Below are 17,599 nucleotides of genomic sequence, written 5' to 3'. Positions count from 1 at the left end.
TTTTACTTAATGATGTTGTTTGAAAATGTGTGGAAGTTAAGAACAGTGGTGATTCGTAGCACTTAGCAGCAAAATAATTAATCAGGAACTGTTTTTTTGGAATAGGGATTTATCGAGACAAATTAATATAAGTTGGGGACAATTTTTATCCTATTCCTCATAAGTGTATACGTTCTCATATGAACTGTGTGGATGAAAAAGCTCTCATCGAGTCATTGTTGTTGATAGCATAAGATCTAATATAAAACTGAACTCAACTGGTTTGAACTTTGATTGTTTCAATTTAAATGGTGGGAAAACGACACTTGTTATTTGCAACCAGAAATTGTCTTCCTCAATGCCATAAAAAATAACAAAATAATCACTAAGATTCACATTTTGGATCTATATGATATTTTCAGTTATTAATTCTGGAACCAAAATTATCGACTTGGTACTTACAACAATCGAGTAATACAACATAATATAGTTGGAGGATCCAAGGTGGGAAAACCCAAGTAATGTAAACTATATACGACTGAAGAGTACAACAGAAAGGGGTATTTAAACTGTTGCAGGGTCGTTGATCACACCCAAGAAATCATCTTTTATGGTACCTATGCAGAACTGCCAAAAGAAAACGCATTATATCAGATAAGTGAGTTCTAAAAAAACCATTCAAATTTAAAACCATATAAATATTCAATATGCAAAGGAAAAAACTGATTTATCTCTGCACTTGTCATTTTAAAAACTGGACAGTTGCAAAGTTTATAACTACACCACTACAACTGATGGGAACTGAAGGGAAGGAAAGCATGGACCAAGCACGTGCAGGAGTATAAAACTTTAACAGCATACAACCTAGCATCATATGCTTGCTAAAATGATATTAGTTTTACTAGGCCATCAGCATCATGAATTCTTTCACACAAGGCGTACAAGATGATAATGCTAGGAACAATACAGGCAACATGTGACATCAACAAAGTGGTAAAAATAATATCATTCTGATTGCATGCAGTAATTGGAGAATATCTACTCATAATTTTCTCCCGACATTCAAGAGTTTACTTTGCACCATGGAGTACCAATGCTTTTTTGCATACCACAACTACCGGCATAAATTTATTAGTTCATCATGGTAGCTAGAAACTTTGCTTGGTAGAATCCCATGTTGATTACTTTGGACAAGGGTTACGTTTACCAGCAAACAGAGCATAAATTAGCATTCCAGAGATGTAAAAGTATGACCACTTTCATGATATTCACAGACTACTGTAAAGATAGTGGTCGTGAGATGAGCTAAACATTAAAATTAGAAAAAACTGAAAGCTCTTCTTAGAGTCATTTGTAATTGTGAAAAAATGTGGGAAAAACAAAAGCTATATCCTTTACAGAGCTAAAAATCTTTCTATTATTTGAAATTTCTCAAAAACAGAATTTAGTATAAAACTGATGGGGCTTAAATTAATAGCATTCAACAAAATAAAGTATAATGCATAATATATGTGCATACAATTTCAGTAGCATCCACTCGAGTCCCAATTATCTTTAGTCTGACTTCACTATCTTTTTGAATCTTAACCTGCAAAAGACCAATTTACTAAAGTAAAAACATAACCCATAATCATCAAATAAGACATGACAACAAACAGAAAATATAAATTAATTTGCTCTTTTTTTTCCATTGGGGAAGTAATAAATGATACATACCGATCCATCTGAAGTAGTGTAATTTGGCATGTCCCCAGACTGGAACTCCATATCATCCGGAATCAACTAAAAGGAAAAAACAAAAAAAGAGTCTCAACAAACAAATCTACACATAAAAAACATTACATGTTGAAACTTTTCAGTTTCAAAGTATTGCCATAATCTATTTTAATTTAATGAAAAAAAAAGAGAAAGTTTTAATGGGTTCAGATGTACGGTAAAATTAAAGCAAACCCATTATGATTTAAAATTTTAGATGCCTTGCATGCCATACCACCAGTCATCCCCTTATAAACTGGTGTAGTTAGTATCAGCAAACAGAATATAAAAGAAGGAAGGCAAAAAAAATCTAGGGGAACCCAATCTCTGATTACAACTTAAAGTTGGGAAAATCCCCTGAATTGTAATCACTCCTGACCCTCCTTAATTGCACACCCTCTTTAGTTAGCCTCCAGCACAGCCTCCACCACTTTCAATGTGTTGGGTGTGAGTAGATGTGCTTAGTCACACATAACCTAGTGACATGACCTAAATAGTGCTTATTATAAGGATTGGGCAGTTCTCACCTTACAGACCAATTTTGTGAGGTCGTGTTATGTCCTAAAGCCCAATTTCTAAGAGATAGCATTCATATATAAAAGAAAACAACAGATGGTTATATCATTTTTATTTTTCGCTCCTGCACTTGGCCACATTTAGATAAAGAGAAATTAGGAAATAGCTAGAGAATACATATTAAATAAAATATAGATTAGAAATGAAGTTATCTATATGTATTCATCCTGTCCTAGCCCAAAATAATTCAGGCATTCTCCCTATTACAAGTCCCTACTGGATAATTTTCGGGTTGCGAAGTACTTTTGAGGGTGTGGATATCCAAAAAAACCTCATTTGCAATATTTTGAAATAGCCAGTAACTGGCATTACATTCCAATAGCAACAACAACAAATGAAAAACATAATTTTAGTATTCAAATTTTAAAACCTCCATGGCACTCCAATGACAACAATAATAAAGGACATATAGTTTTAGTGTTTAACATGAAGAACAATAGTAAGAATCTTTAATATATAACACATTATACAAGACAAATTCCACAGACAGGAATAATAAAGGACACATAATTTGTGTTTGACATGAAGATCAATACTAACAATCTTTTACATATAATATCACATTATAAAGTACGAACTTACGTGGTTGGAAACAAAGATTTGTACAGGTCCAGCTTCAGCAAAAAATCCCATCTGCACAAGCATAATTCAACGGCCATAAACCACAATCTCCACAAATTCGAGTTATACAGCTTCATTACTCTAAAGAAAAAGAAACTGTACAAACCTTGTTCACCATGGTGACAACAGCTTCCAAGATCTCCCCCTTAAATGGTCTGAAGACAACACATTGGTACTTAACAGGAAATGTCACAAACCCTGTTCCATCACGAATTAACCCTTTCCCTATGTTTTCTATCCCTGTAACTGCCACCACAAATCCATGTCGACCACTGCAGAATAGTTGAAAATCCAAATGTTAAATCCATCCAAGGTCCAACCAGTCAGTTAGAGTGAAATGCTTTGTTGTTCCACGATCTAAATTATATACTTGGCATGAAATCTAATCACAAAATACTGTTACAACTAACATTCCCAATTATCATCCAATAATTAAAAATACATATTTTTCCTTTCCCTTTTTCATTTAAGCACGATGAAGAAAAAAATATCAATGAAGAACAAAACACCTGCAAGTGCCTTCCACATCTTTCATTAGCTTGGAAACAAGATTATCACGAAGGTTACGACCAAAGTAGCGTGGATGGAGCTGCATATTTCGCTCCAGTACTATGTGGAAAAACATTTTCGCGTTTCTCCTTTTCCTCCTTTCTTACCCGACCTTGAAGTTACTTCTGGCCACAAAAAACACAACAAGAATAGACTCCAACTATTAAAAAACCACAAATTATAATATAAAAAAACCCTAAAACCTAATGAATATTATGTTCAATCCTCCTCAAAAAAGTTTTAAACTTCGATTGTAATACTAAATGCGAGAAGCAGGAGCACACCCGAAGTAGAAGAGCAATAACACTGAGTATGCGAACTTCAAAGGTCAGAGTGAGGTAGGATATGCTGAAATTTAGAGAGAAAGAACGTCAAGTATTAGCCTCAGTGATAAACGAAAAAACAAACATAGAACAGTGTATCGCAGCTAGGTAATCAGTGTGATTATGATTCCTAATATTAGGCTTTTCAATTGAAGAATTTGATGGTGTAACAGACCAAAATTAAAATTCAAAACTCACAACGATTATCGGAGCGGTGAATGCTGAAGAAGAGGCGGCACCAAAGGACTAATTATCACTGTACTTCTGTTTCTCCTGCAGGGAAAACCTTTTATTTTCTAACTTCCAATTACTTTTTTTAAATTATCCTATTGACTATAATATATACATATGTCAATTATAATTAAAGTCAGGATGGCCGAGTGGTCTAAGGCGCCAGACTCAAGTTCTGGTCTTCGAAAGAGGGCGTAGGTTCAAATCTCACTTCTGACAATTACTTTTATAATTTTTTTTAATTTTTTCATTTTAATATTTATGATTATTGATTTAAGTTTAGATCAGTACTTGATTAATATCAAAAGAAAAACATTACCTGTTGATATTTTTATTTATTAAATATTATTTGGCACTAAAATATGTTTTCTATTTGTTAGTAATTTAAATACCTTGTTTAAAAAAATAAAATAAAATTTAACAAATTTGAATTACGTTACTAAAATAAAGCATTATAATTAAAAACAATTAGAATTTAATATTTTAGTTTCCTTAAAATTTTAAAGTCTATATCCAAACATATGGTTAAAGTATTTTTGGAAATAATTGACATATTATTTTTTTTGTTATAGAAAAATTAAAAATCGTATGACAAGTGTATATTGTTTAAGTAAATAATTTTAAAATAAATTTAAAATTTCTACATGCAATTTGACTATTTAAAACTCTTGTTAAAAAGTATGAATTTATTATTATTTTTTTTTTGGTATTCTCTTCTCTAATAGGAATAGGAATCAAATGCGGGATAGATAATGATATACATTAACCATAAAAAAATGTGGGACGAGTTGGACACTAGAGTTTGTCAACTTTTGTAGTGCAAATTGGTCTCGCTTACTTCATAACCCATGTTAATGTTTTAGCTTAATTACTCAGATAATTTTCACTTTGGAAATAGTGTGTTAAATTGATTTTCGCTTTTATTATCAACTTGCATTTCTCAAACTAAGAAGAGTCAATGTCCATTTATTATAATACTTATTTTTCTTCTTCTTTTTATTGTTCCAAAGTTTCCTATTTTATTACATTATCCAATGGACCTATAGTTGCTACTTAGGGAGTTGGGCAAGTTTCCATTTCTCCTTCCTTGAACCTAAACTTTGTTCTTCTTATCCCTACTTGTCCTTTTAACCTTATTTCTCTTGGTTCGTTAACTAAATCATTAAATTGTTCAGTAACCTTTTATGTCAATTATTTTGTTATATAATAGTTTGGTATGTGTTAATTATTTTTTTACTACATTGGATTCAGATAATTTATTTCTTGCTTTGCTTCTAATTACCAAAACTTTTACATGACCGCTTGGGTCATTCACACCTATCCAAATTAAAGATAATAGTTCTTAACTTTTAGCAAACTTCAAGTCCTTAGAGTAAGTCATGTCAACTAGAGAAACAAACACAATAGATCTTCTTTATAAAAAATTGGAAAAAATGTAACTTTATCTTTTCTAAAAGTCATTAAGGCCTTTGGAGTCCTAGTTGAACAATATATTTAAGATTTTGATATTTTGTTACATCTGTTGATGAATATTCTCGTTATATTTGGATTCATTGATGAAAGATTGACATGATTTTTTGTCCATCTTCATGTTTTTCCTTAATGAAGTAAAAGTCAATCTGGCAAAGTTATCAAAATCTTGAGGAGTGATAATGTGAAACATGATACTTTTCTACTAGCATTTCTACTCTTTTAAATTCACATGACATTTCACATCAACCCACTTCCCTTTATACACACCTTAACAAAATGAAATATTAAAAAGAAAGCACTCGGTTGAACTTTTTGTGCCTAATTGTTTCGTGTTAATGTACTAATTCGTCATAGAGTAATGTTATTCTTGTTCTCTTATAAATAGAATGTCCTATTTTTTTCTCTTGAAAATCAAATTCCATATATTGCCCTATTTCAAAATGAACCTTTATTTCATATCTCTCAATGTCTTTCGATCTATGTTTTGTTCATGATACGTCCATCGGGTTGCATAAACCCTATAAAAAAATTATCAAATGTGTTTTTCTATGATATTTCATCCCCAAAAAGACTATCATTGTTATTCTCTAAAAACTAAAATGTACTACATGTTTGTCGATGCCACTTTTTTAGAAGATCTCCTTTTTTGTTTTTTCACTTTACGATATCAGTTTTGTCACAAGATCTTACTTATTCCATTTGTTGAATTATTGTTATCTTTAAGTTTCATTATCAAATCAAATAATCTAAGTCTTATCTACAATTTTCAATATAGAACACAATCTAAATTGATAATTAAGATAACACATATTAATTGTATTCAATATTTAATATTTTTATTGTAGAAATTAAATTTGGGATTTTAGAGATTAAAATCATAAATAAATAAAATGAACAATGCAAGAAATTGGAAAAAAGAAAATAGAAGAAGATAAAAGTCAACAAATTCAACAACCAAACAATTTCTCTTATCATATAGTTATCTAAATCTTCAAATCCAAATTTGGATAATTAATTGATTTAAGTAATCAATCAAATCACTATTACGAATCAAATAAAAATATTATTCAATCTAATATGTATCTAATTAGTTAATTGATTCTTTGACTTTTAAAAGAAAAAGATTCTAAGTATTAAATGATGGGTGTAAATCTCAATTCGAGTCATTTGATCTGGATTCCATTAATTGATCCTCAAGGATAATTATTCATTAAAGAAGAACAAAAAACAAAAATGAGAGAAAAAGACAAAGAAACAATTTGATAATGAAAGAAAATTAGAGAATTTTTAGTGTTATTTTATTCCTATTATATTTGGGCTTTCATTTTTTACTTGTTAGTAATTTTGCAGCTATCCATTTTTTTAGATTATTATCTTTTGTTTATGTTTTTATTTTATTTTATTTAGGTTTAATTAAGTTTCAAGTCTCTCACAAATTTGTATATTTTTAATTTAGTTATTATTAGACTTTTTTTTGGTTTATTAAGTAGATAATATAAATAAGAAGATAACGAGAAAGATAGCACTCACATTACTCACTTACAAGAAAAAATAAACAACATGCATTCAATTAAAAAATATAAAATTTTAAATTCTCAATAAAAAATATATTAATTTTTTAGATGCTTAATTAAAAATACTTAAATTTGTGAAGAATTTACAACGTAATTAAGCATTTATGTATCTCCATCAATTTGCCTTTTTTGAATTTAGGTTTTATGCTATTGAAAATAATGCGTAAATGATGGAAATTGTTTAGTGTAGATATAACAATATGTTTTTTTATTTATCTATATCATTTTAACTCGATAATTTGTTTAATGGACCAACACCATCCTTTAAAACAATTAATGACCTGTTTGAACAAAAGAATTTATAAGCACTTATAAGAAAAAATAAAACTAAATTAATTTCTTCATATACTAACTTATTTTTTATAAAAAATTAGTTTGTAAAATTTATCACAATTGTTTTCAAATTTTTATATTTAATTTCTCAATAAGTTTTTTAAAATGTTGAAAATTTCTAGAATCACAAAAAACTAGTAACAAAATACAACAGAAAAAAAAACATAGGATTTCTAAAATCATATTTGGTACATTACTTTTTAAGCGGCAAAGAGAAAAATTCAAGAATATAAATTGAAAAAAAAAGGTGCATCATATTTGGTTATTTTTTAAAAGTAATATTAGTAAAAAATATTTTTCTCAATGTTTTTAATTAAATTTTGTAAAAAAAAAATTGTATAAGAATCTAACTTTCCTAAGTTAAAGTTATTTTAATTAAAATATATTATATTATTCTTATTAGATATATACAAGTTTTTGTGATTGAATTCCTTAAAAACTAAAATTATATACGATTTTTATAACCATACACGTTTATGAAAAGAAAAAGAAAACATAAAGAATAAAAAAAAACAAAGGATAATTTATTAAGTATAATATTAGTAATCATGATTTGAAATTCTAAATTAAAAATTGAAAAAAAAAACGAAAACTGAAAATGCGGTGAACGTGGATCGAACACGTGACCTTCAGATCTTCAGTCTGACGCTCTCCCAACTGAGCTATCCCCGCTAATGTATCATGAAGACTATTCTTTTATTTATTATATCTTCAATTTAATAACAAAAGAAAAAACAGAACCACAATAAAATGAAAAATGGAAAATAGAAAAAGATGAAAATTAAATTCATATATTCAACAATCATAGAATTATTTTATTATAGTTATTTAAATTTTTTTATATAATTTTAAATAATTGATAGATTTAATTATTTGACTCAACTATTTATGCAAAACAAATCAAAAATATCCTTCCATCTAATATGAATTTAATTATCAAGTCCCGACAATCGATTTTTCAATTAATTTCTAAAATACAAATTAATATCATAAAATGTTAATCCAAAATTAAAGAAGAGAAAAAAAATTATTAATACAAAACTTAATTCGAATTGTTAATTTTAATTTCATCTTCGAAAATTAGTTATCTGTTAATACAAAAAAAAAGACAATTAGAAGATAAGAAATTTTTTTAATTTTTTTATTTCTATTACATTTGTACTTTTAATTTTTTACTTTGAGTTATCCATGATTTTATTATAATATTTCATGTATTTCATCAAATGTATTATTATTATTATTATTATTATTATTATTATTATTATTATTATTATTATTAAGAATAATATATTAATAGGAGATGAATAATATAAGATTTCACTTTAACATCTTAAAACTAATAAAATATAACACTTCATTATAATATTTAAACAAATAATTTACTGTATAAAATATATTCATACAGTCTTATAAAAAAATAAGACTATAAAAATATATCATATATACAATCGATCTAAATCAACAAACTCTATAATATAAACTAATCAATACTCAAACTCTTCTCATCATGTTTTCGGACTTTAAAGTTAAGGGATATGTACTCAGGTTTGAAAAACTTTTGTAGTAAATGTTGAAGCTACACTGATTATGTATATATTATGCATGTTTCTGGTTAAAGAGATGAGTTAGTTTTTTGCTTAATATCAAAAGGGAATAGCTTAAGAAGTATTAGTTTGATCTATATTTTTTGTTTCTTTGGTCTGTGGTTATTTATAATATGGATAACTATTAATAATTGTTTTTTGTAAAAGTGAGATATGGTCAAATATTTTGAAAAATGATACATTTTGGAGCAAAATTCATGTTAAAATTTATTTTAATAATGTTATAAAATTTCAATTACGGTGAAACAAATGTTTTCTATGTCAAAATATAAATTATTAAATAATAAAATTGCATTTGTTTATTTAGGCTTTACAAAATATTTTAGATTAATTAATAAACATATATAAATAAATTGTGAGTGTAATTTATTTTATAAGATGATTTAAATAAAACATAGATTTCATATATTCAAGTAGTTAAAATAAATGTAGTTATGAATAGAGAAGATTATGATAACAAATGGGTAAAAGAGTAAAATAACTCTCTAGGCACATAGGACAACAATGTAAAATAACTAAAACCAAATATTTACAATACTTGTCAGTAAAATAAACATAAATAATAAAATAAATTTTTTAATATTTTCTTTTTGTATATTATAATAGGTGTAAAGATAAGAAAATACTGTTAAATAATAAAATTCCATTTGTTTTGTTAAGTTTTACAAAAGATTTTAGATTAATTAATAAACATACATAAATAATGATGGGGAAAACAATAACAAACAATATACCAGAGAATGCAGCGGATATAATTTCCCCTAACTTGCAAGAATCTATGAGGAGCAATAATCAAAGAGCAGCAATAATAAACCACCAAAAGCACAAATAAAGGCACCAAGATTTTTAACGTGGAAAACCCCTCAAATCAAGGGTAAAAACCACGAGTCGTCCAGACCAAAGAAATAGCTTCACTATGATCAACAAGAGTACAAAAGAGTCTTAATCAATAGCACAAATTAGTGCCAACACCCAACCAAATAACAAAGCAACAAAGCTTTCAAATAGAGAAGAACAAGAGAGGAAAACCTCTACAAATCACTGCTGCAGTGCGAAATTAATATCTCCCAACTCAGACCTCGTATCAAAGATCCGACCGGTCAGAATGAAGAGCAATGAGTTCCGAACCTGCTGTAAAAATTTCAGCCCGATCCAACGGTGAACGAATCCGCAGCGTTGAATTTACTGCGACAGCTCTATGAAAAACGTGAACAGAATTTTCCCTCTACCTCTCTCTCTATGTGTTAGGGCTTTCAGTGTATTCTGACTCTATTGTTCTGCCTCTCTCTTTATTTTATAGCCTCCTCTCCACTAGGTTTAAGTGAGACATGGGCTTCTCAAATTTTGGGCCTTTTCTCCACATAGGAAGGGAGCCCAATACCCAACAAATCTCCCCCTCACAACTATGTGGAGATAACCGCCAAACCGGCGATCTCACAACAAACTTCAAACTTTCCTCTTGGCAATGCTTTAGTCATCATATCAGCACCATTATCATCTGTATGAACCTTTTTCAACTCCAACAACTTAGCATCCAAAGCATCACGTATCCAATGATACCTCACATCAATATGTTTGGATCTAGAATGAAAAGTTGGATTCTTACCAAGATGGATAGCACTTTGGCTATCAACAAACAATGAATAGTTATCTTGCCTAAAACCAAGCTCCTGCAAGAATTTCTTCAACCATAACACCTCCTTGCATGCTTCAGTAATAGCAATGAACTCTGCTTCTGTAGTAGACAACGCTACACACCTTTGTAGTCTTGATTGCCAAGCCACAGCTCCCCCTGCAAACTTTATCAAATAGCCCGAAGTGGACTTTCTGGAATCAATATCCCCAGCCAAATCTGAGTCTGAGTAACCCATCAAAGTAGGTTTATCACCTCCAAAACAAAGCTTCATATCAACTGTACCATGAAGATACCTCAAAATCCATTTCACAGCATTCCAATGCTCTCTACCTGGGTTTGACAAAAATCGACTAACTGTACCAACAGCATGTGCAATATCTGGTCTTGTACACACCATCGCATACATCAAACTGCCCACCGCAGATGCATAAGGAACTCTACTCATATTGGTCTTCTCAACTTCATTTGAAGGACTCTGTTTAACACTCAGTTTAAAATGAGTAGCAAGAGGAGTACTCACAGCTTTAGCATTTTCCATCTGGAATCTCTGCAACACCTTCCTAATGTATTGCTCTTGTGATAGATAAATCTTCTTTTCTCTCCTATCACGTGAGATATGTATGCCAAGAATCCTTTTAGCAGCTCCCAAGTCTTTCATGGCAAAAGACTCGCCAAGTGTCTTCTTTAACCTGTCAATTTTGGAAATATCTTTTCCAACAATAAGCATGTCATCAACATATAATAACAGGATAATAAAGTCATCATTAGAAAAACTTTTAACAAAGACACAATGATCAGAAGTAGTCTTCATGTAACCCTGCTCACACATAAAAGACTCAAACTTCTTATACCACTGCCTTGAAGCCTGCTTCAAACCGTATAGACTCTTCCTTAGTCTACACACATATTCTTCCTTGCCTTTAACAAGAAAACCATCAGGTTGCTTCATGTATATCTCTTCCTCCAAATTACCATGAAGGAAAGCTGTCTTCACATCCATCTGCTCAACCTCCAAATCAAGAGTAGCAGCTAAACTTAGCACAGTTCTGATGGATGACATTTTCACCACAGGTGAGAAAATCTCATTGAAATCAACACCCTTTTTCTGTCTGAAACCTTTCACCACTAATCTGGCCTTGTACCTTGGAAGTGTAGAATTTGAATCTTGTTTCACCCTGAAAATCCACCTAGTTTCCAATGCCCTTTTGCCCTTAGGCAATTTCACCAAGTCGTAAGTGTGATTATCATGCAAAGATTTCATCTCATCTTGCATTGCATCCAGCCACTGTTTCTTCTCTTCACTATCCAAAGCCTCTTCAAAACACTCAGGTTCTCCACCGTCAGTCAAGGTTATGTACTCATCACAGGAATACCTTGTAGAAGGTTGTTTTTGTCTATTAGACCTCCTGAGTTGGACTTGAGGTGATTCAGGTATATCACCAAGATCGTCATCATCATCATGTTCCTCTTGAGCATCATCAATTGGAACCTCTACTCCACTTCCAAACTGTTGATCATCAACATCACCATGTTGCTCATTGTCTTGAGCTTCCGTTTCAACATTCTCCAAATTGTGAGCGGGCAACCTCATCGGATTACCATCAGTGAGATTACTATCTTTCTCGGGTGTGGTCTTCTCCACCTTATCAATGTCTTCAATGGTCTGGTCTTCCATGAATTGTACATCACGACTTCTAACGAGCTTCTTCTCAACAGGATCATAAAACCTGTAGCCAAATTCATCCTCACCATAGCCAATAAAGATACATTGCCTTGTCTTTTTATCTAACTTGGATCTTTCATCCTTAGGAACATGAACAAATGCCCTGCAACCAAAGACACGCAAATGATCATAGCTAATATTCTTACCAAACCAAATTTTGTCTGGCACCTCAGTATTCAAAGCAACTGCGGGACTGAGATTAATAACATGCACAGCTGCAAGCAATGCCTCTCCCCAAAAGTGCTTAGGCAACTTTGCTTCTGAAAGCATACATGTAACCCTTTCAACCAAGGTCCTGTTCATCCTCTCCGCTAGACCATTCAACTGAGGAGTTTTAGGAGGAGTCTTCTCGTGTCTAATACCATGCTGCCTGCAATAAACATCAAAAGGTCCACGGTACTCACCACCATTATCACTACGGATGCATTTCAGCTTCTTGCCTGATTGCCTCTCAACCATAGCATGAAATTCCTTGAACTTTTCAAGTACTTGACCTTTCCGCTGAAGAGCATAGACCCATAGCTTCCTGGAACAATCATCAATAAAAGTAACAAAGTAAACTGCACCACTAAATGACTTTACCTTTAATGGGCCACAAACGTCAGAATGCACCAATTCAAGTAATTCTGACTTCCTTGAGGGTGGATGCTTCTTAAAAGATACTCTGGTTTGTTTACCAGCCATGCAATGAGAACATTTCTCCAATTCTGCATTTCTCAATCCCATAAGCACATCCTTTTTAGCTAAGCAGTTAAGCCCTTTCTCACTTATATGACCAAGCCTCCGGTGCCACAAAGATGCCTCCATATACATAGCATTCACACTGTCTTTAGCAACCAAAGCTTTAGTCCAATACAATTTAGATTGTTTCTCCCCTCTGGCCATAACCAAGTTACCTTTAGTGAGCTTCCATTTACTAGAACCAAAGTGATTGTCATAACCACAATCATCAAGCAACTGCACAGAGATTAAATTAAAACGGACATCCGGAGCATGTTTGACTCCTTTAAGCAACAACTGCACTCCCATGTTGGTTTGCAGGCAAACATCACCAACACCAATCACTTTAGACTCACCATCATTACCCATCTTCAACACTCCAAAATCACCAGAAGTGTAAGATGTGAAGAACTCCTTCCTAGGTGTAACATGCAGTGTAGCACCACTATCAATAATCCACATGCTCTCATCAGATACAAGATTAACGGACTCAAAGTCACGAAGAAGAACAAGATCACCATCTGTAGCAGTAGTGACACGATCATCATCATCATGATCATTCTCTCTCTGTTTGCCCTTCTTGTCTTTGTTCTCCTTTTTCCACTTAAAACAGTATTTCTGAATGTGTCCAGTTTTATGACAAAAATGGCACTCTAAATTCTTGTATCTTGACTTGGACTTGCTCCTACTCTTCTCTCTACCACCTTTATGTTCCTTTTTCTGACTTCTCCCCCTAGCTTCTGTAACAAGCATCTCAGACTGAGATGAAGAACCATGTGCCTTCCTTCTCATCTCTTCATTAAGAGCACCGCTCTTTGCCATCTGAAAAGAAACAACACCATTCGAGGCAGAGTTCGTAATTGAAACCCGAAATACCTCCCAAGACTCTGGTAGAGTATTAAGCAACCATAATCCCATAACTTCGTCATCAAACTTTATGCCCATTCCTGACAATTGATCTAGGAGCCCTTGAAACTCATTTAAGTGATCAGAAATAGAAGAATTCTCCCTGTACCTCAAATTCATCAAGCAATTTAACAAATACAATTTATTATTGCCCGACTTAGAAGCATACAAAGACTCAATCTTCTCCCACAAAGCTCTGGCATGTGTCTCATTAGCAATATGATTATAAACATTATCTTCAACATATTGCCGAATAAAACCACATACCTGTTGGTGCTCAAAGTCCCATTCTTCTTCAGACATAGAATCTGGCTTCTGTGTAGCAAAGACCGGAAGATGCAATTTCTTGACAAATAATAAATCTTTCATCTTGCCCTTCCACAAATGATAATTTGTACCATTCAAAGCAACCATCTTTGCATTTGCCTCCATCATTCAAGCAAGTAAATATAGCCCAACCAAGAGCTCTGATGCCACTCTGATGGGGAAAACAATAACAAACAATATACCAGAGAATGCAGCGGATATAATTTCCCCTAACTTGCAAGAATCTATGAGGAGCAATAATCAAAGAGCAGCAATAATAAACCACCAAAAGCACAAATAAAGGCACCAAGATTTTTAACGTGGAAAACCCCTCAAATCAAGGGTAAAAACCACGAGTCGTCCAGACCAAAGAAATAGCTTCACTATGATCAACAAGAGTACAAAAGAGTCTTAATCAATAGCACAAATTAGTGCCAACACCCAACCAAATAACAAAGCAACAAAGCTTTCAAATAGAGAAGAACAAGAGAGGAAAACCTCTACAAATCACTGCTGCAGTGCGAAATTAATATCTCCCAACTCAGACCTCGTATCAAAGATCCGACCGGTCAGAATGAAGAGCAATGAGTTCCGAACCTGCTGTAAAAATTTCAGCCCGATCCAACGGTGAACGAATCCGCAGCGTTGAATTTACTGCGACAGCTCTATGAAAAACGTGAACAGAATTTTCCCTCTACCTCTCTCTCTATGTGTTAGGGCTTTCAGTGTATTCTGACTCTATTGTTCTGCCTCTCTCTTTATTTTATAGCCTCCTCTCCACTAGGTTTAAGTGAGACATGGGCTTCTCAAATTTTGGGCCTTTTCTCCACATAGGAAGGGAGCCCAATACCCAACAAATAAAGAGCTGAATGTAATTTAATTTATAAGATGATTTATATAAAACATAGATTTCATATATTCAAGTAGTTAAAATAAATGTAGCTGTGAATATAATATAATGATAACAAATAGGTAAAAGAGTAAAATAATTCTTTGGAACATACGACAGCAAAATAAATATGAATAAAAATAAAAGGGTAAATTAACAATACAAAATTAGTAAAAAACCAATATAATAAAATTACATTTGTTTAATTAGGTTTTTCAAATAATTTTAAATTAATTAATAAACATACATAAATAGAGTGCGAGTGTAATTTATATTATAAGATGATTTATCTAAACAAAGATTTCGTGTTCGTAAAATAAATGTAGTTGTGAATAGAATATAATGATAAATAGGTAAAAAAGAGTAAGATAATTCTTTAGGGACGTGTGATGATGACAAAATAAACATTCATAAAAAGATAGATTAACAATTCAAAATAACTAAAAAAAGTAATAGTTAAATATTTGTCAGTAGAATAAACAGGAATAATAAAATTTTTTAGTATCTTCTTTTTAATATTATAATAGATAATAAAAAAACTAATAATTAGAACATTTTTTAACAAAATAAACATGAGTAATAAACTAAATTTTTTAATATTATTTTTCTTATATTATAGTATATGAATAAAAAAATAACATTTAGAGCACAACAAAATAAATATAAGTGATAAAGTAAATTTTATATTATCTTTTTTGAATATTATAATAGGTTTTGTTTAATGAACTCTTTGAACAAAAAATTTTAAAGGCACCTATAAGAAAAAATAAAATCAATTTCCTCATATACTAACATTTGTAAATTGTATATACAAAAACTTATATATATATATATATATATATATATTATTTTTAGTATTGTAAAAAAATTACAATATTAATAAAAAAAACTTTATTCGTTTTTTAATATTGTAATAATACTCAAATTTATTAATAGAAAAACTAATATTAATATATAAATTAAAAAATTACTAAGAATTTTAAATTTGCAATATAAAAAATAATTATTGTAAGGCTCATATTTAAGGGGCTGCCCAAAATCTAATGGGCCTAAGGGCTGGCCCATATGGTCCCTCATTCTGCATTCATTTGCAAAATCAGTACTCCCACTCTCTCCCTTAGCTCTGTTAGGGTTTAGCCCTTAGTTCTCGTCAAGTTAGCTCAACCTCGTTCTCTTGCTCCACGTAAGTCGTTTTCAACTTGTACTATTCCATCCAGTTTATTCTTCATGATTCCAACTAGGATTTGTCTGGGTGAACTCGTTTTAAAATTGTCCCACTGGTTTTCAACTCTCGAATCCGCTCTTAAAGCTACTATGCCCAACTGTGGGGTGTCGAAGTCCTTTGCTAGCTTATTTCCAGGTAAGGAAAGCTAGGGCTTGCTTTTTTACTTCGGTTTTTGCTTGTTTTCCCACTATTTTCACGATTGTATGGTTGATGTACCACTGTTAATGTATGGATGGCCTTGTATTGTTGTTTAGGTATGAATGTATGGCTGTTGCAGGGAGAACAGTGGCGAGATCTGACGTTTTCGCCCAAGCGAGCATGTCTTGCTTAGGCGAGACTAGCAAAAACAAGCCCATGTTCGTACTCGAGCTTTCGCTCAGACAGAGAGCTCTCGTTTTGAGCGAGGTACTATCTCGCTCAAGCGAGAGGGGCTCGCCTAAGTGAGAACTCGTGGGAGCTTGAGGTACGTCGCTGTAGTTGTAGCCTAGGCGAGGAACCTCACCTTTGGACAAGGGGTGGCCTTGCTCGGGCGAGGAGGGCTCGCCTAAGCGAGAACTCGCGAGTCTCGTAGGGCTCTCTGTTGACAATCTCGCCTAAGCGAGGACCTGTAGCTTAAGTGAAAGACCTTTTTCGCCTGAGCGAGGGTCCCTGGCTTGAGCGAGACTGGCACGAGAATTGCTCCATGGTTGTTCTTTTTCATGCTTTTGGTTGTTAATTGTAAGCTTGGTTTGGATTACCCTATTTAAAGTATGAATTATATGAATATGCATGTGAGATTTGATTGTATGGGCTGGAATGGTGAGTTTGGCATGAAACATGTATGGGATGATTGGTTATATAAAGTAACATTGAATTGGTATGAACGATGATGTAAATTGATTTATGGAACATGATGTTGGTATGGTTAGGACGTAATTCCACGATAGTTTCGTGGTGGTTAGGGCGTAGTTCCATGAATCTCTAGGTGAGATCTCATGGTGGTGCCTCAGTTGGTCAGGACGTAATTCCATGACCCCGGGAATTCATGGTGGTGCCCCATTTATATAATTTAGTAACATTCAAGGTAAGAATTGCATCTTGACACTCTAAAGAGTTAGTTAGTCTAACATAGAGCGTACTGACTCAAGTGGTGAGAGTAGCAGGAGACCTGAAACACTTTAAGGGCTAACCTTGTGT

At 32.1% G+C, this 17,599-nt stretch overlaps 1 protein-coding gene and 2 non-coding genes across 4 annotated transcripts; 1 reads left to right on the top strand and 2 right to left on the bottom strand.

The window, feature by feature from the left end:
• Positions 1-350: 350 nt before the first annotated feature.
• Positions 351-4,137, bottom strand: LOC114176524 (DNA-directed RNA polymerase II subunit RPB7). Of its 2 annotated transcripts, none has more exons than XM_028061592.2 (8): positions 4,002-4,137; positions 3,765-3,828; positions 3,441-3,605; positions 3,038-3,203; positions 2,893-2,943; positions 1,696-1,761; positions 1,499-1,567; positions 351-606 (listed from the first exon to the last, which is right to left on the bottom strand). In XM_028061592.2, the coding sequence occupies exons 3-8, from the start codon at positions 3,554-3,556 to the stop codon at positions 544-546; spliced, it is 531 nt and encodes a 176-aa protein (XP_027917393.1). In that variant the 5' UTR covers positions 3,557-3,605; positions 3,765-3,828; positions 4,002-4,137; the 3' UTR covers positions 351-543. The 2 variants fall into 2 exon arrangements, with proteins under 2 accessions (XP_027917393.1, XP_027917394.1); XM_028061593.2 differs by having other exon boundaries at positions 3,441-3,602.
• A 32-nt stretch (positions 4,138-4,169) lies between these two features.
• On the top strand, positions 4,170-4,253 carry TRNAL-CAA (transfer RNA leucine (anticodon CAA)). Its single transcript has one exon. It is a non-coding gene; the product is annotated as a tRNA-Leu (tRNA).
• A 3,760-nt stretch (positions 4,254-8,013) lies between these two features.
• On the bottom strand, positions 8,014-8,086 carry TRNAF-GAA (transfer RNA phenylalanine (anticodon GAA)). The gene has a single exon. It is a non-coding gene; the product is annotated as a tRNA-Phe (tRNA).
• Between the last annotated feature and the right edge of the window lie 9,513 nt (positions 8,087-17,599).

This window comes from Vigna unguiculata, chromosome 3 (genome assembly GCF_037176805.1).
Source record: "Vigna unguiculata cultivar grain cowpea cultivar isolate G323 ecotype 2 chromosome 3, ASM3717680v1, whole genome shotgun sequence".
NCBI classification, from domain to species: Eukaryota; Viridiplantae; Streptophyta; class Magnoliopsida; order Fabales; family Fabaceae; genus Vigna; species Vigna unguiculata.
The sequence above is the reverse complement of the archived record's forward strand: the minus strand, read 5'-3'. Positions and strand labels throughout refer to the sequence as shown.